The sequence below is a fragment of the Panthera leo genome, chromosome A2 (assembly GCF_018350215.1).
Source record: "Panthera leo isolate Ple1 chromosome A2, P.leo_Ple1_pat1.1, whole genome shotgun sequence".
NCBI lineage: Eukaryota > Metazoa > Chordata > Mammalia > Carnivora > Felidae > Panthera > Panthera leo.
In genome coordinates, this window is record NC_056680.1 from 26,106,573 (window position 1) to 26,132,705 (window position 26,133).

The 26,133-nt window shown below is 43.9% G+C and overlaps 1 protein-coding gene across 8 annotated transcripts in view; it reads left to right on the forward strand.

The window, feature by feature from the left end:
- Positions 1-26,133, forward strand: part of PXK (PX domain containing serine/threonine kinase like) — a 75,519-nt gene extending 49,386 nt beyond the window's left edge. For 3 of the 8 annotated variants that reach the window (XM_042929807.1, XM_042929802.1, XM_042929806.1), the window contains 10 exons: positions 140-241; positions 1,704-1,865; positions 2,301-2,418; positions 3,677-3,755; positions 6,389-6,437; positions 11,696-11,773; positions 12,307-12,393; positions 12,844-12,913; positions 15,563-15,625; positions 25,357-26,133. In XM_042929807.1, the coding sequence (XP_042785741.1) occupies positions 140-241; positions 1,704-1,865; positions 2,301-2,418; positions 3,677-3,755; positions 6,389-6,437; positions 11,696-11,773; positions 12,307-12,393; positions 12,844-12,913; positions 15,563-15,625; positions 25,357-25,562 (1,014 nt within the window). In that variant the 3' untranslated portion in view covers positions 25,563-26,133. Of the gene's footprint in view, positions 1-139; positions 242-1,703; positions 1,866-2,300; positions 2,419-3,676; positions 3,756-6,388; positions 6,438-11,695; positions 11,774-12,306; positions 12,394-12,843; positions 12,914-15,562; positions 15,626-21,478; positions 24,626-25,356 lie in introns of those variants that run through there. The other 5 variants (XM_042929808.1, XM_042929809.1, XM_042929803.1 and 2 more) reach the window with 5 other exon arrangements.

The following is a 26,133-nucleotide window of genomic DNA, read 5'->3' on the forward strand; positions in this document are numbered from 1 at the left end:
GTATTTTAAAAAACCACCTCCTGTGAGTTGATCTCATCAGGCACCACCAGCTGCTCAGACTCCTCCCTGTTCCAGGAGGCTGTGTGCAGAATGTAAACCCTCTGCTGCTTTCTTATGTGCTCTTTGTTCTTTTCCAAAGGCAAAACCAAAAGACCCATTCCTAAAGAAGTACTGCAACCCTAAGAAGATCCAGGGCCTTGAACTCCAGCAAATAAAAACATATGGGCGGCAAATATTAGAGGTAAGAGGTATTTAATATTTGTTTAAGCTGCATTGGAATTTCATCCAGTTTACTGTATTCTTTTGGGAAAGTTCTTAGGCAACATCCAAAATAGTTTAAGTTGATCACTTATAAACTGATGGCATTGTCCCATTTTATCCCAAAAAGCAAATATTTGAGACCTAAGACAGCAGTTTAGATCTACAAAATTACCAAAGCTTAGCTATTGGAATTTAGTGTCTGATTTTTAAGAACTTTACTGTGCAGATACCAACTTTTGTGTTATGTTTGGTTGATCTTTATCTTTGTGCCAATATTGTTGGTTTTGTTTTGTCAATATGTAACCGTATGGCTCCCTTGCATAAGTGTAACTAGCATGAAAAGGCTTTCCCGTTTTCTTTCTACATCAGTATTCTCCAGGCTCCTTGGATTGTGAGACCCTATTAGTGAAAATAATTTAAACATAACCCCACCCCACCCCCCGCCGATGTTACATATATTTAACTATTATATGCGTACCCTACTACTAATATATGTTGTACATTATAAGTTAGGAAAGAAGGAGATTAAAAACAAAACAAGAAGAAGGAGAAGTTAAAGTGGCACCTGAGTGGCTCAGTGGTCCGACTCTTGATTTTGGCTCAGGTCATGATCTCACAGTTTGTGGGTTTGAACCCTGTGTCAGGCTCCATGGTGACAGTACAGAGCCTGCTTGGGATTCTTTCTCTCTCCCTCTCTCTGCCCCAACCCTGCTGACATGCGTGCGTGCTCCAAAGAAAGGAAGGAAGGAAGGAAGGGAGGAAGGAAGGAAGGAAGAAAAAGAAAGAGAAAAGGGAGAAGTTGTATCATTTTCTTCTAGTCCTTAGTAGATTGCCCTGGGCACCCCCTTTGGCTAGCACTGCTCTAGTTCACAAGGTCTTTGTGGGGGTTTATCTAGGGATCTGGATTACTGGATGAGCCACTGTTTATTAAATGGCAGGAAAAGTTTGCTTCTTTCTGTGGAAGCCGGTCATATGTTTCTGTTAATAAACAGCCCAGTATATTCTGAGAAGAGATTGGTCTAGAGATGTCTTCAGCTCAGACTCTTTTCCTGAATAACTTTGGCCGATGCCCTGACATGATAGCTTTACTCATCTGTGCAGGAGGATCAAGACTGTGGCCTGAAAAGAGCTGGCCCGTTGAGATCAGAAAGTGCTTAAAGTAGAGCTTTTTGGCACCAAAGGTGTTAACCCCAAGTATATGCAGACTGCTCCTCTGTTGTTTGGAAATGAGGGAGCTTATTGTTGTGTCTCATAGCTGGAAAGCATTCAGCATCATCGCCTTCTCCAAAGAAATGGATGGAAGTGGCATTTTTCTTTAGGAATCTCCTCAGTGACCTCTTTGGTTTTGCTTCACAATGTATTGACTTAAAATACAAATTTAACCTGTCTCATAGCTGAATGAATTGGGGGAGAAAATGTAACCTATACATATTTTTTAATAGGTACTGAAGTTTCTACATGACAAGGGATTCCCTTATGGGCATCTGCATGCCTCCAATGTGATGCTAGATGGTGACACTTGTCGGCTGCTAGACCTTGAGAATTCTTTATTGGGCCTTCCTTCCTTCTACCGATCCTATTTCTCACAGTTCAGGAAAATCAATGTAAGTTGCTAAAAGTAACAAAACAGCAAGTTCATTTTTTGGTCTAAATTGCCCCCATGCAGGACCCATGATCTGCGCATGTAAGAAATATGCACTAAGCAGTGAGAGGTACAGGCAGGGTAGGCCATGCCTCTTAGCCCTCTTCCTCCTACAGCGCATCACTGTACCTCCAAGAGCCTTGTTGAAATGGTAGATGGGACACGGAGAGATGTAGAATCACTGACTGGAAAACAGTGGAGAGTAGGACCAAGATCTTGAGTCAAAGTAATGCCTTGTGAGCTTTTGCAAAAGGCTTTGGAGTTGTGTTTTCACTACCAGTTGTGGGTGGAGTTGCCCCTGGGCCATGTTTCTCAGTGGAAGTGTAGGAAAGGAGCATTGGAATTCACAAACCCAAACTGAAGGATCACCACGCTGCTGCTGTCTTGTCTTCCACAGACATTGGAAAGTGTGGACGTCCACTGCTTTGGCCACTTACTGTATGAAATGACTTATGGACGACCGCCAGACTCAGTGCCTGTAGACTCCTTCCCTCCTGCACCGTCTATGGCTGTGGGTTAGTATGGGGTTTGAAGGAGTCTTCTGGGCCCTGGTAGTCTGCAGAGTTACTCACCCCCTTTCCAGAGTCCAGGAAGGACCCAGAGGAAGTTGGCATGCTCCACAGTCAATCAAATCCAATTTAAAATTCAACAAAGTCTGAGCAATTTATTTACATGCACTTCACTAAAAATTCATATGGCTTGTCCATTTGTCAGGCTATCTGAAACCTCAGGAGATGTTTTGTAACTGTTTTTAGAATTTTGAAAGTAGGTTGTAAAAAGAAGTATGGCTGGACTGAGTCTGATAAAAAAGCAGAAACCAGGAGCAGGCAAATTGAAGGCAGCCTTTCGACTCGGGCAGGTGTTGGGAGCCAGACTGAGGCCGAAGTGGGACCTGCAGGGAACAAGAGAACCAGGGGCTGGACCTCTTATAAATAAAAGCCTGGCAGGACGAGCGTGAGGAGGGGTAGGCAGGTAGACAGATGCCTGGAAAATTGGATCCAGGAGTTCTTCCAGCATTACTGAGGGGACCGAGGAGAGTCCGAGGCCAGGTGGGAGACACCTTTGGTAGAGGGATGTAGGAACTGATGCACACTCATCCAGGGACCCTTTCATGCCCTCCACAGCCAGCTCAGAACTCACTGCTAGAGCACTGAGAAGGGAGGGCAGGGTAGCTCCTGGACCCCCAAGTCTTCAAGATCTGCAAGCTAAGCCTCCACCAAGTGTTAGTTCTGTGTCAAATGAGGTGGCTCAAAAGAACAGGCCCTGAGACGACTTTGTGTTGAGTTTGAACAGCTGAAACTCAACAGTGACCTGTGAGTAGAAAAGTCTGGCTGCTTTTGTTTATATATCATCCAAGGTGTTGGATGATGAGGTATCAACAGTTGGCATTTTGTGTGCTGGTTTTGATTAAAGGCACACAAGCAGCAAAATGTCTTTCAAGTTCAGAATTTTCTGTGTGGTGTTTACTTCTCTTTTAAGAGAGCAAACACTTTTATGAATGATATCTTGAGTCCTTCCTCCAATTATCTTTGAGATATATTTAGCTTTCTGTCAGCATGTGGTTTCTGAACCATTTATTTTGAGTCATCGGTAACATCCATGGTGCCAACATCCCCCTCCCCCGTGTATGCCATCTGTCTGTGCGTGAAGAGTTTTGACACCATCCTGATCAGCCTGCAGACAGTTGTTGCGAAGTGGTGTCAAACTTTTCATCACCAAGTGGATTTGCCAGCATGTTCTGTGGAACTAAAATGTGTATCTGTTCATTTCAAGTGGCCGTGTTGGAGTCTACGCTGTCTTGTGAAGCCTGTAAAAATGGCATGCCTACCGTCTCCCGGCTCTTACAGATGCCGTAAGTCAATCATATGCCTTGGTTGTAATCTTCATAACTGTGTCGAACGCCAGCCTACTAACCCAGGTGCTTGGTACCATAGTAAATACCCAATCGTGGTCCTTGCAGAGTTAGAGTGACCTGCTTGCTGTTGGTCACTTGCAGCATGATATCATGACCTTTCCTCGTGACCTCTCTGCTACCGTAGTCTGATGGCTCTGATTTCATGTCCACACTCTCACACGTGTCTCTCCCTGTCGGTGTTAGCATCGTGTGTGTGTACACATGGCATCCCCCCACCTAGGAAATCCTGACAGAGGGCTTGCTCGAGCGCTGTCCTTTATGGCCCTGTTTCAGCACACCAGTTGGCCCTCAGCTGTGACTGGTTCACAAGTCATAGGCCTCAGTGGATCCAACTCTAAGAGGAGGGTAGCACATTTCTTGCCTCCCATGCACTTGTTTGTTCCTTTGCTCCCTGAGTAACATTTATTAAACATCTGACATGTACCAGACCTTGTGCTAGGGGCTTAGAGCTCAGAAGGCATTCTCCCTTAAACTGGGTTATGAATAGTTAAGCAAGATAATTGAAATAGTACTTTGGGGCCTTGCCTCTCAGTATATTTTCTATCCCTTCTTAGAGAGGCAGCAGGTGGTTAAGTAGAATGTGTCTGAGGCTTAGACATAACCTCTAAGGGTTATGGGGGTGGACCTAGCTTCACCACTTCTACCTGGGTGACCTTTGGCAGGTTTCCTGCCTAGAAGCTGAGTTTCCTTATCTGTAAAATGAGGATGATAATAGGACCCACCTCAGAAGGTTATTGGGAGGATTTAATGAGATGATTCCTAATAAAGTGCCAGGTACTTAATAAGTGCTTTTTATTTTATTTTATTTTTAAAGGAGTTCTCTTTCTTTTTCTTTTTTTTTTTTTAAAGTTGATTTATTTATTTTGAGAGTGAAAGAGAGAGAACATGTGAGTAGGAGAGGGGCAGAGAAAGAGAGAGAGAATCCCAAGCAAGTTCAACCTTGTCAGCTTGACTCCCGGAGCCCGACTTGGGGCTTGAACCCATGAACTGTGAGGTCATGTCCTGAGCTGAAATCAAGAGTCGGACGTTTAACTGACTGAGCCCCCCAGGCACCCCAATAAGTGCTTTTCAAATGTTCATTATGATTAATACTGGTTCAGCTTATCTTTTGTGAACATGACATGCCATGCAGTGTGCCCAGTGCTTTGTCTGTACCAGCTTGCTGTAGAACACATGTACTCAGGAAACAATAATGTAGGGAACAGGGCAGGACTTAGCTGGAAGTGCATACAGCCAGAACTCAGAGGAGGTTGTGGTAAGTTCAGGTTCCTCGTGTTTAGAGAGGGTCTGCTATAGCCCAGGTGCCGTCCTAGGCCCCAAGGAAGCTGGTGCTGAGGCAAGCAGCCCAAGCCCTTGCCCTGAGGATGTGACATATTAAAGTTCTGCTGACACTGGCATGTCCCTCTCCCAAGCATCCTCCTTTAACAGCAATGTGAATACAGAAGAATAGATCCAGTTAGGGAAATAAAATAATTTTCACACAAACTGGTAGAGGAAAATGCATTTGTGGTTAGGGAACAGCCCGTATCCATGTTGATTTACTTGGATTTGCATTTGCAGCCCCCCCTTCCGCCCCCCGAAGCTCTTCCATTCTCCACCCCGTCTTCCAGTGCTAAAGTGAATCCAAATTGTTTTTTCCTCACTTAAGTCTTTCTACCGTGTGGCCTTCAGCCTTGCGAAGAATACTTGAATATATGAAGACGCGTGAGCTATGTTCAGTTAAAACATGTTTTCTGGAAGTAAATGGACCTGTGGCCTGGACAGGAGAGTTATGTCTCCACCTCCAGAGCCACCCCAGGAGCACTGTGGGGAAAAGTTAACGGTGTCATTTCTACTTGTGACATACTTCCTGTTTTTTAGAAAAGGGGAGACTCCTCAAGGAAAGAATCACGTACAGCCATTTGGGCACTATCCAAGCAGCCATTTAAATTCTCCCAACTGTTTTAGTCAAAGCAGTTCAGAATTCCTCATGCTGTTGTTTTTAGTAACACAATATTTTAAAAAGACTTATTTATTTTATTTTTAGGGAGAGAGTAAACAGGGGAAAGAAGGAAAGGGGGAGAGAGAAAGAGTTTTATCCTCCTCTAGTTTTTAAAAAAAGGCGGGGGCGGGTGTGGGAAATTGGTTCTTCTGTTTAGCAATATCTACTGTGTACATTATTTGCAATATAATAAATATAGTAATATAATGAAATAATAATATAAGGATTTGCAAAACTGATTTTTTTAAAGCATTATTGCTTTGCTGTATAGCAGGAGACGTCTTCTGTCCCACAGGTGGGGAAATAACCTTCAGTACAGGGCTGACCCAGTCTCTTCCTGGTATAGCCCCTCTAATATTAGGGAATAGGGGCAGCGGGGGTGGGGGAGGAGGTTCTGAGGTTTTTCCGAGGTCAGCCTGGGTGGCCTGTAAACTCCTTTGAGTTTGTTGATAAGCATGAACAAACTGGTAGATTGGGCCAGGGCCGAGAGATGTGGTGGGAACCTCATGGGCTAAAGATGTCTCATTCCATTTTGATCTGAGAGGACACCTGGCTTATGAAAACTTTTTTTTATTTCTTTTCTTTACAGGTTATTCAGTGATGTTTTACTAACCACTTCTGAAAAGCCACAGTTTAAGGTAAAGCAAATCGTATCATTTTTTTGGTTTGTGACATATATGAGTTGATTTTGAAACTTCGTGCTTTTAAAAAAAATTACTGAGGTAGAACATGATGATTCGATATTTGTGTACATTATGAAATGATCACCAACCCTAGTTAACATCTATCGCTATACATAGTTTTCTTGTGGTGAGAACTTTTAAGATTTAGTCTCAGTAACTCTCAACTATACAATACATTAATAATACTCACCATGCTATACATTATATCCCATGACTTACTCATTCTGGAACTGGAAATTTGTACCTTTTGGCCCCTTCACCCATTTCATCTGCCCCCTTCCCCCTCCCCAGCCCTGGCAAGTCTGTTCTTTGTCAACAATCTGTCCTCTATGAGTTTGGGTTTGGTTTTTGTTTTGTTTTTAGATTCCACATATAGGTGAGATCATATGGTATTTGTCTTTCTCTGACTTATTTCACTTAGCATAATACCACAAAGCTCCATTCATGTTGTTGTAGATAGAAGGATTTCTTTCTTCTTTTTTATGGTTGAGTAATATTCCATTGTATATACCCCCATTTTCTTTATCCATGCACCCGTTGATGGACGCTTAGATGTTGGCTATTGTAAATAATGCTGCAGTGAACATGGGAGTGTATATCTTTTCAATTTAGTGTTTTCATTTCCTTCAGATATATACCCAGGAGGGGAATTGCTGGATCATATGGTAGTTCTATTTTTAATTTTTTGACAAACCTCCATACTATTTTGCCTAGTGGCTGTACCAATTTACATCTCCACCAGTAATGTACAAGGTTTCTCTTTTCTGCACATCCTGATCAAAAGTTGTTATTTCTCAGGGCGCCTGGGCGACTCAGTCAGTTGAGCGTCCGACTTTGGCTCAGGTCATGATCTGGTGGTTCACGAGTTTGAACCCTGCGTCAGTTCTGTGCTGACAGCGCAGAGCCTGGAGCCTGCTTCAGATTCTGTGTCTCCCTCTCTCTCTGCCTCTCCCCTGCTTGTACTCTGTCTCTCTCTCAAAAATAAATCAACATTAAAATTTTTTTAAAAGTTTTTTCTCATCTTTTTGATAATAGCCATTGTAACAGATGTGAGGTGATACCTCTTGTGGTTTTGGTTTGCATTTGCAGGATGATTAGTGATGTTGAGCACCTTTTCATTACCTGTTGGCCATTTGTGTGTCAAGTTAGTGCTTTTTTAAAGCGAACAAAAGAAGGTACAATATTTTTTTATTGGCATATAGTTAACATACCATATCCTCTTAGTTTGCATACATCAAAGTGATTTGATATTTTTAATTTTTTTTTCCTTTTTTCTTTAAAGAGAGTGCAAGCAGGGGAGAGGGACAGAGGGAGAATCTTTTTTTTTTAATGTTTATTTTGAGAGAGGGAGAGAGAGAGTGTACATGTGCACAAGCCAGGGGAGGACAGAGGGAGAGGGAGAGACAGAATCCTGAGCAAAATCCATGGTCAGCATGGTACCCAATGCAGAGCTTGATGTCACAACTGTGAGATCATGACCTGAGCCAAAAGAGTCAAGCTTAACTGACTGAGCCACCTAGGCGCCCGATATTTTTATACGTTATGAAATGATCCCCACGATAAGTCTAGTTGCCATCTTTTACCACACAAAGGTATTAAAATATTATTGACTGTATTCCCTATGCTGTATATTATATACCCATGACTTACTTATTTTACCTAAGCTTACTTAGTTTAGGTACAGTATTTATAATAGTGAATATTTGAAAACAATCATAATGTTTTACAATTAGGGAATAATTTAATAATTATGGTACATCTGTTTAATAAAATGTTTTTTATCTAATAAAAGTAAATTTTATTTATTTATTTACTGTTTATTTATTTTTGAGAGAGAGTATGAGCAGGGGAGGGGCAGAGAGAGAGGGAAACACAGTATCTGAAGCAGGCTCCAGGTTCTGAGCTGTCAGCACAGAACCCAGTGTGGGAGCCTGAACCCATGAGCTGTGAGATCATGACCTGAGCCAAAGCCAGTCGCTTAACTGACTGAGCCATCTAGGTACTCCCAAAAGTCAAACTTATAAAGACATGTAGTAGCACGGAAAATGATTATTTGGGCTTAGGGGGAAAAAGCAGGATATAAATACAATGTGTGAATATCTGTGTCAAAAAAAAAAAAAAAAAAAAAAAAGGAATACTTGTGTCTAGAGAAAGGCAGGAAGGAAATATCCTGGGAAGTAGCAGTGTTGTGTAGTATCATGGAGAGAAAAAGCTCAGGTTGATGCCTTACTGTGCTTTTTTCATACCAGCCATTAATCTGAGGCTGGTTTTCTCAGACATGACATTTGACATTTTGGGCCAGATAGTTGTTTGCTGTGGGGGGCTGTCCTGTGCATTGTCAGAGGTTAAGCAACATCGCTGGCCTGTACCCACTAGATGTGAGCAGTACTTCCACCCCACACATTGTGACAATAAAAAAGGTCTCCAAAAATTGTCCAGTGTCCCCTGGAGAGAGGAGGGGGCAAGACTACCCCCATTTGAGATCCAGTCATCTATGGGCCTAATCTTTGAGTTGATGTTTACTCAGTGTGTACAGTTGATGAGTAACACCTGTTTATTGTCCTTGGTCAACTGAGATGATCTATGTGAGCGCCTGGTTCAGGGCCTGGCTCTCCTCAGTGCTCATGGTTGAGTTTGCTTTGGGCAGTAGAATGAAGGCTGATTCTTTCTCCTCTCCATATTCTAAAAGAAAATGTAATACTATTATTAAATTCAATTTAGGAAAAACAATGGGATCAGAAGATTGTACAGGAGAGGAAGAAGCTTTCCTCTGTCCTGTTTTTTGCCAGTCCAAGGAGTTCCAACAAAAACAGCTTATTTGGATCTGAAGTAGGAAAGAAAAACTCTTAAGTTCTCTTCTTCACTGACACTCCTCAGGAAATATATTCAGCCTTGTAAATAAACATGTCCTTCCAAGCCCTGAAAGTCCAGCCCAGGATTATTATTAGACCTTGTTCTTTCTCTGAATCAGAGCATCTGTGCAGCAATGACAACGTGATTTTAAAAACCAAGGTTAATTTCTTGTATGTGCACTTTTTTTCTGGAAAGAGACACAAGAAACTGGTGACATTGGTTGCCTCCATAAAGGAGAACTAGGTGGCAGACTTCTTACTGTGTATGTACCCTTTCATATCTTTGAATTTTGAACCCTATTACCTACTCAAACATTTTTTAAAAGAATAATAGAGACAAAAAAGTTCAATGTGATCCAGGTGTCTTGTTTCTCAGGCCTGAGCTCCTTGTGGCTTGAGAAACTAATAAATTAAGAGATGACAGGCTCAGAAGCATACCAGGTACCAGGCTATAGTTAAGAGTATCTTCTGGCAGGAAAAAGCTTACTCTTGGGAAATTTAGAAAGTAAATCTTTCACAGAGAAAATTCCTCTGAAGTTACAAAATATTAAAATATTATAATTACTTGAATTTGTGTGTGTGTGTTCATTCCAATAAGCTGTATATATTTTTTATTTTTTATTATAAGTGTACAGTTGAGTAGTGTTAACTGTGTTTACATCTGTTGTGTAACATATCCCTGGAATGTTTTTATCTTGCTAACTGAAACCCAAGACCCATCAAACAACTCCCCGTTAACCCATCCCCAGCCCTTGGCAAATGCAATTCTACTTTTGGCTTCTAGGACTTTGACTATTTCAGATAACTCATATGAAATGGAAGCACACAGTATTTGTTCTTTTGTGACTGGCTTATTTCAGTCATGTCCTTTAGGTTCATCAATGTTGTAGCATGTGACAGGATTTCCTTCTTTTTAAAGGCTGAATACTATTCCACTGTGTGTCTTAACCACATTTTGTTTAGCCATTCCTCTGTTGGTGGACATTTAGGCATTTTTTACCTCTTGGCTATTGTGGATAATGCTGCAATGCACTTGGGTGTGCAAGTATCTCTTTTAAGATCCTGCTTTCAATTCTTTTGGATATATATACCGAGAAGTGGCATTGCTGGATCGTATGGTAATTCCGTTTTTAGTTTTTTGGAAACCTCCATGCTGTCTTCCACAGCAGCTGCACCATTTTACATTCCTACCATCAGTGTGGTGGGACTCCGATTTTTCCACATCCTTGCCAACACTCGTTATTTTCTGTTGGTTTTGGTGGTGACCATCCTATGTGTATGAGGTGAGATCTCATCATGGTTTTCTTTTGCAGCCCTCTAATGATGAGAGGTGTTGATTCATCTTTTCGTATACTTGTTGGCCATTTGTAAACCTTTGGAGAAATGTCTCTTCAGGCCCTTGACCCATTTTTTTCCCCTTAGATTTTCTGATTTTTTTTTTTTCAGCTTTATTCTAGTATAATCTATTTTTTTGTGACAAATCCATTTTTTAGTTGGGTTGCTTTTGTTGTTGTTGTTGAGTTTTAAGAGTTCTTTATATATTTTGGCTCTTAATCCCTTATGAAATATAGGATTTCCAGTGATTTTCTCCCATTCCATAGGTTCCTTTTTACTCTGTTGATTGCTTCCTTTGATGTGCAGAAGTTTCTAAAAAGTTCCATCTGTCTGTCTCTGCTTTTCTTGCCTTTGCTCTTGGTGTCTCGTCCAAAATCACTGTCAAATCCAGTGTCATGAAGCTTTTGTTTTGTTCTAGGACTTTTATACTTTTAGGTCGTTCGTCCAATTTTGAGTTAATTTTTGCATATAGTATAAGGTAGGGGTCCAGGTTCATTCTTTTACATGTAGATATTCAATTTTCCCAGCAGCATTTATTGAAGATACTGTCTTTTCTCTACTATGCCCCTTCTGGCACCCTAGTCAAAGATCATTTGACTGTACACATGAGGGTTTATTTCTAGGCTATTCTGTCTCTTTGGTTTGTGTATCTGTCTTTAAGCCTGTATAACATTATTTTGATTTGTGTAGTTTTGTATTATATTTTGAAATCAAGAAATGTGGTGCCTCCAATTTTGGTCTTTTTTTTTCAAGATGGTTTTGGCAATTTGGAGTCCATTGAGTATTACTTGAATTACTTGAAACATGTTTATTTATGCATTTTATATATTGCTTAAAAATGGTAATGAGATAAGCATGATGGGGATGCCAGAGGTGTTCAGGATAGTATTCAAGTGGGTATTTTGTAACTGATTTTATTCCAGATGCCCTCCTTCATGATAACCAACTGCTCCTTTATCAAAACCAGGACTTGAGAACATCTCTGGCCATTTAACTCAGTGGATTATGTACTTTTTCTTCCTTCAGATTCCCACAAAGTTAAAAGAGGCATTGAGAATTGCCAAAGAATGTATAGAAAAAAGACTAATTGAAGAACAGAAGCAGGTAAATTGCTAGTAGTTCCTTATTGTTTTTTCATCTTTCAGTTTTCACATCCTGTGCCATAGTATTCACAGTGACTTACTTTTGACTGGCTGTTCAATCCATAAACATTTCTTGCATCCTCACTCTGAACTGGACTCCATGCTCAATGCTGTGAGAGAGCCAGATGCTTCACAGTCCTTCCCTCAAGGTGCTCAGCTTATGGGGAAAACAAACATGCCTATAAAGGGTGGTCAGCATTTCTGATTGGGGCAGGCAGTATGGTGGTGGGGCACATGTGGTCCTTACTCTAAAAGTGCTAGGAGCCACACTTGTCTTCTATAGAAGAGGGAAAGGCAGGAAGGAACGGGGAAAAATGGAAAAGGTCTTCATCTTCTGGCATACTCTTTTCCCAAACATCCAGACCCGAGCTTGGAGGCAGACAGGCTGAGCAAGGAAGGAATTTTCATCCAAATAATTTGATTTGGCAAAACATGTTAGAGATTTTCATTAACATAGGATATACTTACTTTGTGGTGAATTGTGGTCTCTTAAAGATTCACCAGCATCGAAGACTGACAAGAGCTCAGTCTCACCATGGATCTGAAGAAGAGAGGAAAAAGAGAAAGATCTTAGCTCGAAAGGTAAGCCTGATGTCTCTGAATTCGCTCTGTGAATTCTTGACTACATGTGAAGAAAGTTCTTAGGTTAATAGTGCATGTTTAAAGACAAGATTTTGTGCTATGTCTCCTTGAAAGCTAAAACTAGTTCCAGATGACTGGTTTGCAGCTTTTAAAAAAGAGCCATATAATATCAGCAGAGAAATGGACCATATAGTTTCCTGGCTTGCTGGGCTGATTACAGCCTAATGTAATTGAGGAGAATGACTGGCTTGAGAAAGTACACTCAGCATTCTTGGTTTTGTTCCCCCTTTGTTTGTGGCTTGTGGCTTCTTAACTGTATTAAGTTATGAGGTCAAATATGACCTTGTATGTAGCTAGTTTAACTTTGTGCCTGGAAAATATTTGTATTCTAACTCTCAGCTTCAGTGTGTTTATGCTTTACTTTTCCCCATCTCTCTTTTATTTTTAAAGAAGTCAAAACGGTCTGCTGTTGAAAACAGTGAAGAGTATTCAGCAAAATATAGCAACTCCAATAATTCAGGTAACTGGTTAAAGATTATCGTGGGGCCCTAGGACCCAAAGGTCAGGACTTGGAGTCGTTTTTGGTTTCTGGTGGCCAGAGACTGGGCAGTGTAGGGAACAGAAGAACCTTGCCCCTAGTGAAGGATTGTGACAACATGCATGGGCTCACAGGACTCAAGTGCTGGAAGAATCCTCTGAGGTTATGGGGTAACACAGCCTCCTCATGGATAGTGAGACTTGATCAACCAAAGATGAGCATTAGCCATGGTTGAAAAACCAATTCAACTTACAACACAAGGCCTCCTGTTTGTCAGTAGAACCTACATGAACAGAAACAACCCTGAGTCCTGCCCTGTACTTCGGTCCCCACATGGTGGGAGGATGTGCCCTCATATGTGGGTTAAGGAATGGACTCAACAGTGTGTGGGGATGGCAAGAAGCATCCTTCCAGAAGGACTGTGGTGGTACAGAGAGGACTATCCTGGACTGGCAGTCCTAGCTGTCACTCCTGGTGACCCCTTGCCCAGCCCTGCTGGCCTTGGGCCTTAATGTCTCCATCTTTGGAAATCAGAGCCAGATTAAATGATCCCTTGGAGACTGCCAGTTCTTCCACCTTATGCACTTTTTGAATCTTTTTTTTTTTCCCCTTCCACCTTATGCATGTATCCGAGGTAGAGTTCCACATAGAGAAGGAAAGGCTTCATCTAACCCGAAGCAGCTTTGGCTTAGCCCGGAGGGCCAAGGAAAGGGGAGGTTTTGTTAGGTTCAGGGATAGCTGCATATACTTTCAGGCAGGAGAAGGGCCAAGCAGAGAGAGAGAGAAGCTGAAGTTGTATGAGAGAATGGTAGGGGGCTGGAAGGCCAAGAGGTTAGCTGCAGGACCCCAACTGTCAGTCTCACCAGGGAGGAAGCCCATCCATCTCTTCTGGGATGTAGGAGCCAGGAGGGCTGGGTGAAGAGGCAGAGACATTTAAAAGTAGAAGGAAGGGAGGACATCGAGGGTGTTCCCAACTCATGCCTTCTCAGGTCTCTGCACAGTCAGTGAGGAGATGGCTGCCAGGGAGCACAGGACCTGAAGGCCAGACCAGCCGAAGCCAGAGATCACAGGCAGTGTGGGAGGGGCTGGAAGTTGGGAGAGTTGGGCTGGAAGTCACCCACTCCAGGAAGAGGGGAGAATGTGCTGATACCACTGCCTGCAGCGTTCAGCCGCCACAGAAGGGAAGAGAGGCGGGAAGCCCCAGTGAGGATGAAGGCCTGCTTCTCAGATACAGCAGCTGCTGTGGCTGGCGGGTAATTCCAGAGCTGGAGGTCTCTTTTCTCCATGGTTGATGCAACGGACATGGGCCAGTCTTTGTCATCATTAGGCTGAAACTCATGTCTCCAACCAGCATGTCTGACAGACATTCTGTCCGGCAACTAATTTTTTCCAAGCAGAGAAAGCCTGGCTCAGGGTCCTCCACCTTCCCGAGGCCCGGCATGCCTGCAAGGTTCTGGGCCAGATGCAGCCAGATGAGATTCCAAGGACTCCAAGACCCCACCGCACCCTCAAGGTGTTCAGGAAAGCCAAGTAGCAGTTGGCAGAAATGTAAACATTATCTCCAGACCCCACTGGAATCACAGATTTGGTCTTTTCCCCTTTAAAATCTATGCTGGCACAACAAAGCAGTGGGAAGACAGGATGGGTTGGGTTTTGCCTCCTTTTTCAGTAAAACGCCTCTCATATTTAAACAGGGTGGTGAGAGCATATTGCGAATAGTGAAAAGCCACTCGGCTTGAGGGAGGTGCGGTTTAATTCAGACATTTTTCCTCATGCCCAGCGTCCATGCCATGTCCAACCTGTCCTGTGGGCAGTGGGTGAGGTGATGGTTGGAGGCTTCTCAGGGACATGATCACAGCCACCCCTGGAGCCTTGGTTAACCCTTCCATAGGACCTCTGTGTCAGGGGACAGCCTTCATGTTGCCACAGAAGGGCTTATGTAGGAGCCTCTATCTGCTTATTGGGCCACTTCTATGTCAGGCCAGGAGGATATTCTCTGGAGACTTCTGAGCAATGGGGAGATGCTGAGAACTTGAGAATATGGGGAATATGCATATTGTTTTAATGTAAATAATGGTATTTGCTGGATTTCAGCTAAGAAGAGGCCTGGGAGACCCACACACTGAATAGGCTGACCCTACCTAATTGATGAAATGGAACTTCTACAGAGAACATTGCTAGGTGGATGCTGTGGGGAACTCTCACTTCCTTTGGAGAGGCCTCCACTGGACTGCTCTGTCCCTCTCTGTTTCTCTCTGTCCCCTGTATTGCTTGTGGCCATTGTCATTTGGCGTTCATTATCCAGGGACAGAAGCTGGGTCAGGAAAAGATACTACAGCCAACTGCACAAGTCGTTGACAGCTCAAAGTTGTTTTCAACCAGGCAGAGTGTGGGGAGCAGTGGGTGGCAAAGAGCCTTCAGTGGCCTGGGGAGGAAGCATGCCCTACACTGCAGTGATAGCCTGTGGTCACTGACTCCAGCCTCTGAATTCCCTGTCCCCCCTCATCTTTTACCATAAGGCCCACCCACTAAGCCACGTGCAGATTCTCAGGCAATGGTGGGTCCCAGCTCAGGCCAGATTCTAGGTGTCCGTCTTTGTCCCCATGAGGGTTTCTCTGTGTTTTCTCTTAGCAGGATCTGGGGCCAGCTCACCTCTCACATCCCCGTCATCACCGACTCCACCCTCTACAGCAGGTGAGTGATGGAGGCAAAGTAACCCTCTGCCATCCTCTGACCCAGCAGGAGGAGGAATGGGGCCCTTTCTCTTCCTGCCTGGGCCCAAGTGTGTCAGGGGTCAGACAGTACCTGCCTCCTCCAGAGAAAGCAGTGGGACTGCAAATTGGAAGAGCTGAGGGTCTAGATTTCCAAATTCAGACTTCACAGGGAGTGGAATAGTTGATTTCAGAGGCAGTAGCCACCCTCTGCTTCTAGCCAGCTCTCTTGCTGAAAAGCCTCACGCAGGGCTCCTCAGATCAGAGCTCGCCTCGGTACATGCTGAGCTGAACAAAACAGTTGCTCTGCTGCCCAGGCGCCTTGTTCTGCCAGAGCTGTCTCCTCAGGGAGCCCAGCCACAATGTCTGTGTGGTCACAGAGCAGAACTGGTGAGATGCCCAGGTGTGGTAGTGACCTAAGCTCCGAACTTCTGATTTCCCGATAACTGTTGGTGCTCTGTTCTGCTCTGTAACACGTTTAGTCCTGGGAATATTTTTGTGGCCTTTGTTTTGCCTTTGTGAATTAAATCAGATTACGATGAGTTTTGTTTGAAAAATGTAGAAAGAATTTATCTTGGGGAATATTTATAAAAATAATCTCCAATTTCGTGGAATAGTCTCATGATGCTCTTTCCCTCTTTCCTATTTGAACTAATATCTCTTCCCTGACCATTTTGCTAGCCTCATAAAAACACATTGGGATACCAGTCGTATTTCTTTTCACTTCTTAAAGGAACCAGATGTTTTCGATGTCAGAGGAGCTGGTTCTGCCATTCAGAGCTTGTCAGCTGTGCATGGAAGAGTTGCTGCAGCTGTCTGAAGGGAGGGTCATTGCCTGGGCTTGATTTATGAGCTGACAGTTCCATGTTCATCAAGGATTAAGGCGGTACCCAGGAGCTATCAAGAGCATTACCCATCTGCTCTCAAATACTTCTAATTGACCTTCTTAGGAAAATGACAAGCAAGCATAAACAGAATAGTTTACAAACTTCTGCTATAAGAGTGTACAAACTTCTTACTCAGCTTACTTCTGGCTGGTGGGTCTCTCCTCTTGCTGACCGAGGATGGTTACTGGTGGTTTGCTGGGGAATGCTCTGGGCCAGGACCCGTTTTGAGGAGCCAAGTACCTGGCTCGTGGGAATGATCATTCTTTTCCCTGGCTGACTTTGTCAGCAGATTTTACAAGAAAGCCCCCAAATATTGATCAAGGGAGAGTCTCGTCTTTTCCGTCTTGTGTAGGGGTGAGTTGTATAGGCTGGTCAGAAATTTCTGGAGCTCCGCTGCCCAGATCATGTTGAACCATTTTCTGGAAGAAAGGATATTAATTTCATACCCCTTAGACATTTGAAGGAAATTGGAGAGAATGAATAGTGAGAACCCATAAACCCTTTAACATATAAGGTGTCTCTTTAATCATATTGAACATCTACTGTATGCATTAGGTATAGTCCTGGGAAGTTAACTGCCAGTTCTCATTTTTAAATGCCTCAGGGAATTCTCCATCTATATGGATTTTTTTTCATGAATCCTCTGATTTACCTGTGTTTTGAATGGGAGCTATCTCATACTGTAGCAGGTTTGCATGAGACGAGGGAATTTTCAGAAGGAGAGAAGAAAAAGGGGGAATTTTTGGTAATGAGAGTCAATGTTGGAAAAACTTTGAGGTGAGTGGGAGTGGTAGGGGGCGTTACTGTGAATTTTGATCATACCTATTCTGAAAGGGAGTTGTGAGGATTGAGAGGGAAAACATATGTGAGGCCCCAAGCACAAAGCCTGGCACAAGTGATAAGTTCCCAGCAAATACTGGCTCCTTCTTTCCTTTATCTCCTTTAACGTTTTGTTGATGAAATTAGCAACTCAGTCCTAAAGACTGTACTCTGACCTCTGCTGGGCACTTATTGTAATGCATCTCTTAAAAATGAGAACTAGCCTTTGCCTGTCAACCCAGCATTTCTGGCCTTGAACAATGAATTTATTCATTCAGTTATTCACGATGCATTTAGTGAGAGGCTGAAATGTGCTGGGCACTGTGGTTGGCCCTGGCTTACAGGGACGAATAGACAGGGACCTAGCTCATGTGGAGTCGCATTTCTAGAGCCTCTCAAGAGCTCCAAAATGATAGACATAATTAAGCAAATGCTTTCCTTGAGGTCCAACCATGGTAATTTTCTTTTTTTTTCTCCCAATATTTACCCTCCTTCAACAGAGAATCTCCCCCCCGAAAATCTAGTCCTCCAGCAAGCAGCGTCCCAAGCTTCTGTGCTGTGCGAGGCATGAGGGAGCCACAAACACGTAGTAGCTTCATGCAGCTGTGCCCATAGCTGATGCTCCGTAAATCCTTGTTGCTGGATTTGCTTGGGCTTGCTCTGCCTTCAGGGCCTCTGCTGGGAGAGAGCAGACTCCCAGCCTAGGGGTGGCATCTTCTGGCTGGTCAGCCCCCTGCTTAGACTGGCCCCTCCTTCCAGGACAGGAGGCCAGGCTTCTCCAGTGGGCTCATCTTTCTCGTTGCCTCTCTGCACTATCTTGTTGCTGGAATCACATTTGCTCTAATTTATGGCTTTACTTCTAGGCTAAGGTAATGGTTAAAAAAAAATGGCATGCTTACCTGGGAACCAAGTCAAGAATAGGTCTTCTAGCTTTATGATCAAATGCAATTTTCTCAAGAAAGGAAGGAAAAATCTTCACTTTCAAGGGCTAGTATTAAAAAAAGTATTCTTGCTCAAGGTAGCATCTCAAAAACACAATCTGGGAGCCCCTTGGGAAGGAACTACACCTCAGGCCGGGGAACCTAAACTCAAGGGCGAACACTTGCTAGTTCTGGGACCTTGAACCAGACTGTTGGCCTCCCTGCACTTCAGGTGTTCCCATGTGTCAGTGAGGATAATGACAGTGCCTGCCTATGGGAGTTATTACAAAGTTCCAGAGCATTTCCTGGGTGTGGGGTTAGAACAGCACTGGGTGTATAGTAAGCCCTCGGTACACCGTTCCTTACTGGGACGCCTTGGATGAGTCATTTTCCATGTCTAGGTATTGTTTACCTCATCTGTCAAAGGCAAAAAATGTGGGAATTAAGAGGAGACCATCTCACAGTCCCTTCTAATCAAGCATAGTGTAAATCTACTGGGGGCCCTGTGTGCTCAACAATAGGTCAGTGTAGGCAAGTTCAGTTTGACCGCATTGCCTTCCTTCCTGAAAGTATCAGTTTTAAGCACATACATGACAGCTTAGGGTATTCTTAAGCCCTGTTACTTTTAGTAGGGAGCAGAAGTGACAGATGTTTCTAAGTGAAGGAGTGTCACCCTCATGAGCTCTTTCCAACAATTGCGTAAGTATGGGGCCTCTCCCATTTCTTACTGCACCTGCCTGCTATGGAGCCTCTTGAGGGATAAATATGTCCCTGAGTTTGGTGGTGATTCCATTGGGAGGGGTGGGATTCTCTAAAACTCTTGTGTTGGATCCTTATATTTTCGGTGAGAACATTCCTTTCTTTTCTGCTAAAGGTTATGCTCCCTACCTCTGGACAGTCACTCTTTCAAGAGCTTTAAAATTCTTTATCCTGACTTTTTTCATGGTAAATATCACCAACTCGTGTTTACACTCTGTATTCATAGAAATGAGTGGTTTAGAAGATCCAAATCTCCATACACACCGGGTTTGGGAAGGCTAAGTAAAGCAGGAGACCCTACATTATTGTTGTTTTTAATAATTGTATCTAACATATTGTAGGCACTTATTTTGTGCTAGGCACTGTTCTAAGTGATTTACAGTCATTGGTTTAATCCTTATGAATACCTTCCTATCCAATGAGAGTAGTTTCTACTGTAGCTCCATTTTAAAGACACAGAAGCAGAGGCTCTAGTGAGGTGACAGACTTTGACCAAGGTCACACAAGCGGGGGGTGCTAGAGCCAGGATCCAAACTTGCTTCTGTCTTTGCTCTTTTACCCCTACCAATTTTCATCAGGTGCCTGTTCCCTTGGGTGCACTGCAGGGTGCTGTTAAATATTGACCAGTGGCAGGAAAAGAACCCTGAAAGTGGAGTCGGAAAACCCTGGCTGTGGGTCTGCCACTTCCCAGCTGTGACCTTGGACAAGTAATTTCCATTCTTTGAAGCTGTCTTTTAAAGGAATTCCTAATCTGTATTAGGTAACGTGCAAAAACAAAGCTTTATAAGCAGTAAAGTACTACCAAGCATAAGCTATAAATGCCCTGCAAGAGAATTCTAGCCCTTCATGCTTGCAGCTTATAATTTAATGTAATAATTTTGAAGAGAGAGTTGGCAATTTATAGAAAACTCAGTGTGTAAGAAAGAGTGGGGAAAGAGAAGTTTCATATCTGGAGATCTGGAGAAGGGAAAACAGAGCCTTATGGGCACAAAGTGACCAGAAGCTTAAATAATAGGAAGGATGGTTAAGAATAAATGAGGCACACACACAAAAAATGTATTTATTGAGAATGTTGGAGTTTCCAGAATTTGTCTAGCCAGGTTAAAGTCTGAAACCCGATCTAGGCTCAGAATCCATGTCTCTGGCCATAAGAATTGCCCCCTTTTCTTTTCTTTTCTTCCTTTTTTTTTTAAAAATTTTTTAAATGTTTATTTATTTTTGAGACAGAGGGAGACAGAGCGCGAGTGAGGGAGGGGCAGAGAGAGAGGGAGACACAGAATCTGAAACAGGCTCCAGGCTCCGAGCTGTCGGCACAGAGCCCGATGCAGGGCTCAAACCCACAAGCCGTGAGATGATGACCTGAGCCGAAGTCAGACGCTTAACCGACTGAGCCACCCAGGTGCCCCACGAATTGCCCCCCTTTTCTAAAGACCTACACATACACAAAGCAGTTCCCATCTTTGGGATGAACAGCTCTGCCTGCAGCGCTTCTCTGAAGAGTGTGTTGGCTCTGCTCTCCCGCCCTCTTAGTCTCCCTCCCCCACTTCCCAGCCCAAGCGTGTAAGCTCCTCCCTTGAGCCGTGGGCTGTTTCGGGTGGAAGTGGCACAGGGCAGTATCCCCGGCATCCTCCCAGAGCTGTCCCACGTGAGTGGTCAGTCTGCCCAGCCCCTCATGGGCCTCATTTCTCAGCCCCTCCACAGACAAAGGGATTTTCCTCTGGACAGTAGGGCACATTGGTTCATCAGGAACTCTGGGATTCCCTGTCAGGAAGGCATTATCCTTCACATTTTGCCAGGAATCCAGTCAGTCAAAAGGAAGACAAGAACGTTTGCCTTGCTTTTTTTCTTTTTAATGGTTTCATGGCCTAAAGTAAGCAAATGCCACTCACTGACCAGTTCAGCCTGTAGAGCCCAGCTGCCTTCGGGGAGGGGCCTCTCATCCCTGGCCTGGAGTTCGCCTTAGACCTGCCCTGTGCTCCTGCTCTTCCCAACTTTAAAAAGACAGGTCTCCATTTTAGACTATGGAAGGCTTGATTGGAAAAAAGTGATAGACTTCTTGGTAGACTGTCCTTATTTAGCAATAGAACTAATTGCATTTCCAGTACCCATTCCACTTTTCAGGCGGGGTAGAACCTTCACAGGTCTTCTGAAGTGAGTGTTGTAAACAAAAACAGCACCTAAGTGGCTCAGAAAAACAGAACAAAGAGTATGAAGAGGAAAATGACTCCCTGGTTGCTCTATTAGCATGTTTGCCATGTTCTAAAAAAGTCCAGTGCGTTTTGCAGTTAAATATAGCCTAGTTTGGCAGTGAGAATAATAAGCATGTGATTCAAACTAATATTTTACTGTCTCTTACTATTTGATTAAATGACACTAAAAGCTGAATAATGACTTGTGTCCCTCTCTCTCTCTCTCTGTCTCTGTCTCTGTCTCTGTCTTTGCTGTTTTCAGTAGAGCATGCACCATTTTGAACGTGAATTTTCGGTAAAGTAAGCTATACTGATTTCTCTAACTTTAAAGATGCTCTGTTTCTGGATATGAAATGGGACCCAGTGCATCTAGATCACTGAAGTGATGAACAAATGGGAAAGCAGATTTGAGATGATTTCCTTCTCTGAACACTTAAATGAAATGCAGCATCTTTAAAAAGCACCCAAGTGACTTCATTATTCATTTCATTTTCACCCTGACCTTCAAAATCTTCATTTCCCCTCTGATGGTAGTTTTAAAACACAGCCCTAAAACCTAAAAATCAACTGCATGGCGTTTTGGCATATTTTAATTTCACAAAGCAAGGTCCCAAAGTCCTTGTGCAGCAAAAATATCGGTTCCTTATCACTCTGATGAAGGGAAAGAGTGTTAGCCGGTTGAGTTCTTGGTTACAGGAAGACAACTCACTGGCTTTTATAACTGGCAGTAGGGAAAAGTTCTTTTTTAAGCATCCCTAATAATTCTTGAGTTGAGACACGAGTGCAGCCTCCTCATCTATCTGAGGCAGAAGACAAAGGCAGTTGCCAAGAGCTGGGGGCTGCCTGCTTCCAGGGGGTCACTGCTGTCTGTTCTCTCTCGAGGGTAGCCAGCAGCTGTGGTGTTGGTCTGGTGGCCATGTGGCCTCCCCACTTCTATTCGTGGATCACAAAGGACTTCAGACCTACCAAGACCTGTAGACTGCCCACTGCTAAAACTGACCCCAAAGAAAGGGGATCCCCAGATGTCCTTCCCACGAGGCTGGTGAGGATGTTTCTGGCAAGACATTCTTCCCTGGGTCTAACATATGCTCTTCCTGCAACGGTCCATGGCCTGTTCCAGGGCCTCTGCTGGATTGCTGGGTTCCCATTAGTTTGGTGGATAGGATTCTGGGGAGGATAGAGTAGTTGATTTTTGGTCTTTTTGCCCAAGAGTAGGTAAGGTAGGAGAGAACTGGGTATAATTATAGATCAGCTGTTTTGGAGCATCCCTCATTCTGGGTTTTTGCAGGCCAGTATTTTTCAACGCTTGGTGAATTCAGTTAGCAAGCAATCCAACATGGAATCTGCCTGGTCTTGTCTATGGCCTGGGGATAAGGGCTATCAGATAACCCGTGGTGGGGAGAGCTTGTTCACATCTGAGGAGTCAGTGGCATTCAGGCATTAGGCAGTTGTTCCCAGGTTTGCCACAGGCCAAATAGCCAACTCTGAATTTGGCCCTTATTAATACTGCTAATTGTTAGAATGTATTATAGCTTAAGCCCCAACAAACCTTTAAAGGAAGCTTGTGAACTATAGAGAAGGCAAAAAGAAAAAGCCAAAAACCATGGTAGGGCTTACAGTCAGAGACTGAGTCCCTGGTCTGTGTTCCTGCTTCCTCCAGCGTTGGCCTTCTGACTCCCAGACCTCCTCCCCACTTCCAGAGTGTTCTGAGCTGGCAAGTTGAGGTCTGGCGTTGCCCTGATAGTACATGTCAAGATCTGCCCTGGTTGTTGCAGGCCCAGTGAGGAAAAGTGGGTCTCGTGGGACATTAGGCCCTTTGGGATTGGTCCGGCTCTCCATGACCCTGCTCTTTACCATTGGATGAGTAGGTCATTTGCTTTACAAGCATGGGTTACTCTGTGGCACTTGGGACTATGTATTTATTTATGCTGCCTACATATTCTGAGAGATTCATTTAAAGTCCTAACAATGTCAGCCTTTACTTGGAAAATGAAGATCCATGTACTGAACATCACCTGCAACTCCCAAACTCTGGGATAGTGAATTTGCACTTTTAATTTTGAGTGCCTGGTGATGAAGCCAAAGTCAAGGGTTGGCTCCTTGTGAAGACCAGGCAGATTTGTTCTGTGCCAAGAGGCAACCCATATCCAAGTCCAGCTGCTGAGGCCTGCCTCTAGCCTCCCAGAATCCTGGGCTAGAGGGGTAACTGGTCTCTGGATGGCTAGCTCTATGCCTTTAGCAGAAAGAACTCAAGTGCTGTCGCAGCCCAGAGCCTGCCTTCTTTCTTGTAACCTGCAGTGACTCTTCTCCAGGGTTAAAGCACAAAGCTGGCAGGCGGAAACCCTGGAGCTCCTTGACATCAGGCCCTGAATGTCAAGTCCAGATTCTGCCGCCCTTTGCCGGTCATTGGGTAGTGCTGAGGGTTACTGTTGCCCGCTGACTCCTCCAGGCTCTCTCGGTGCTGCATTTGAGTTCCAAGAGCCTTCAGAGACCATTTCCTCTCCTCCTGGTATTTCATCAGCCACTATCCAAAAACCCCCTTCAGAGGAATGCTTCTGTCACACACCGTCGCTGCTCTTCTCACCTCAGCAATCATTTGTGCGTTTAAAGTCCTTTTTATCTTTGTAGCCCGGTAACATAGAGCTGGGAACATTTGTCCACAATCCACCCTGGCAGAGCACATAATAGAACTTCATTCATTAGTTGTTACTGTATGGAACCAAGGAGAATTACATTTTGTTCATTTGTCTGTATTTAATATTTATTTGTATTGCTGTACTTTCATGATTTGAGAATTCTAAGATTGCAGAGCATGAATGTGTGTATCTGTGTGATTCTTTTAATTTCAGCTGCCTTAGGTTTGGGTAAAAGATGTAAGGAAGGTAAGTGGTTTTCTATGAAATACTTTGTTATGTGTCACATTTGGTAAAAAGGATGCTCTTACCCAAGTATTTTATTGGTGATCCTGAAACACTCACCCATATAAATTCAAGTGGCAATTGGTATATTTATTTACCATCACAGCTCAGTAGCAGCTTAGGGGGGAAAACTACCTACCAGAATGTCTGGCTGGTGTAGCCCTAGGAGGGGCTGAGGGTAAGGCCAGAAAAAGATAGTGGAGTTACCGAGAGCTGCAAGGGTCACAGGAAATGGGCAACCAACTCTGTGGCACAAGCAAGTGCTTTAAGGAAGGTCTTTGGCTGTACTCCGTTTTTATTTTGTCCTAGGAGAATAATTCATTCATTGATTCAAAACTATAAAATTAAACTGCCAAATGTTCACATGCTTGGAAGCTAAGGGGAAGTTTCAGATACGCTTCCAGTTTCCTTCTCCTTGCCCACTAGGGTAGAGTCTTTCCTGCTGCTTCAGCAAAGATGTAGGGTTAGTGCAGCTCCATCCTGGCCCTGGGTTAGGCCACAGTGGAAGGAAGGGGGCTGAGGAAGATTGCCTCCCTGAGAATACCATTGCCAGGGAGAGAGCCCGCTGCCCCCTGCTTCACTGTTAACGGTTACTCGCATTTTATATTTCTTTAATGCAGCCTAATAGGAAATGACTATTGGAGACAGATGGCCCTGGGGAGCCCATAACTCAGCCCCTCCTTGCCGAGAATCCAGTTTGTCATTTTACATTAAATCACATCCTTCAAATATTGTGTGTGCTGGCGCAGCTAAAGAAATGTTCATCCTTTATTAGTCACTGTTACTCAGGTAGCCCAACTCTGTGCATACAAATGTCTATCTTTACTTGCTAGCTCAGAGGTGGTGCTGCCCAGGACCTGGCTAAAGTAGCTAATGGAGCTTTTCTCTTGGGACCATTGCTAGAATTTGGAAATGGAGTTAGGGCTCATCTACCCAGAGAAAATGTCACTCTGCAGAGTTTCGTGCAATCTGTGATATTTGTTCAGTCTTTTCCCACATGACTATTACTGGGAGAAACGGCAACCTTTAATTACTTCCCTTTTGATGCTTGTAGCTTCCTTGTTTGGTATTTGAAAAAAAACATACAGCACTGGGTAATCTTGGTCTCTCTGAGGGAGAAACATTTGCAGTCTCCTCAAAGCTCGTTGCACCCAGGACCGAGCAGGAGCCTGTGTGCTGGGTGTTTGGAGATGATACTGACTGCGCGTTCTTTCCTCCGTAGGGATGTCCACATTACCTCCACCGCCTCCGCCTCCGCCACCAGCAGCTCCCTTGCTTCCTGCGAGCACAGAGGCGCCTACACAGCTCCCGCCCCAGGCTGTGAATGGCGTGAGCCGAGGGGCCTTACTCAGCTCCATCCAGAATTTCCAAAAGGGAACTTTGAGGAAAGCCGAAACCTGTGATCACAGTGCTCCTAAGATCGGCTGAAGATTCGTGTTTACACTTGGAGGGAAAAGTTCTTTGTTTTTTCCTCCCACCTCCAGCCCCTAAAGCACTCTCTTTCCGGATGAACAATTGCTGAGCCAGTAAAGCCACATACTGTTTTGCAGATGCTCATCTAAGAGGCTTCTCAAGAGGGAAATATCCAAGTAGAATAAAGTCAGGCTGGCGTTTCTGCCTTAAGAAATAATTCGCTCCTTTATTACCACTTTAAAGGAGTCTTGTTCATCCTCTAATGGGCATCTTTTGGGGGCAGCAGCATATTGGAGTCAACATTTGCACCAACTTAAGGAAATGGACAGAAAAACAATGACAATATTCACTGCCAGCAGTGAATGACCTTTGTGTTGCAATCCCTCCCATCCCATCAGACACTCCCAGAAATGTTCCCCTCATAGTTCATTTTTCTATATAAAGCATTTTCTGGTTATTTCTTAGATTAAGTCCCATTCTTGCTACTTTATTTCCTTAGACATTAACACCGTAGTCCACAGCATAGTTACGTCATGGAGTCAGAGGAGCAACTGAGTTCATTTTCCACTCAAATAGACGGGGCCAA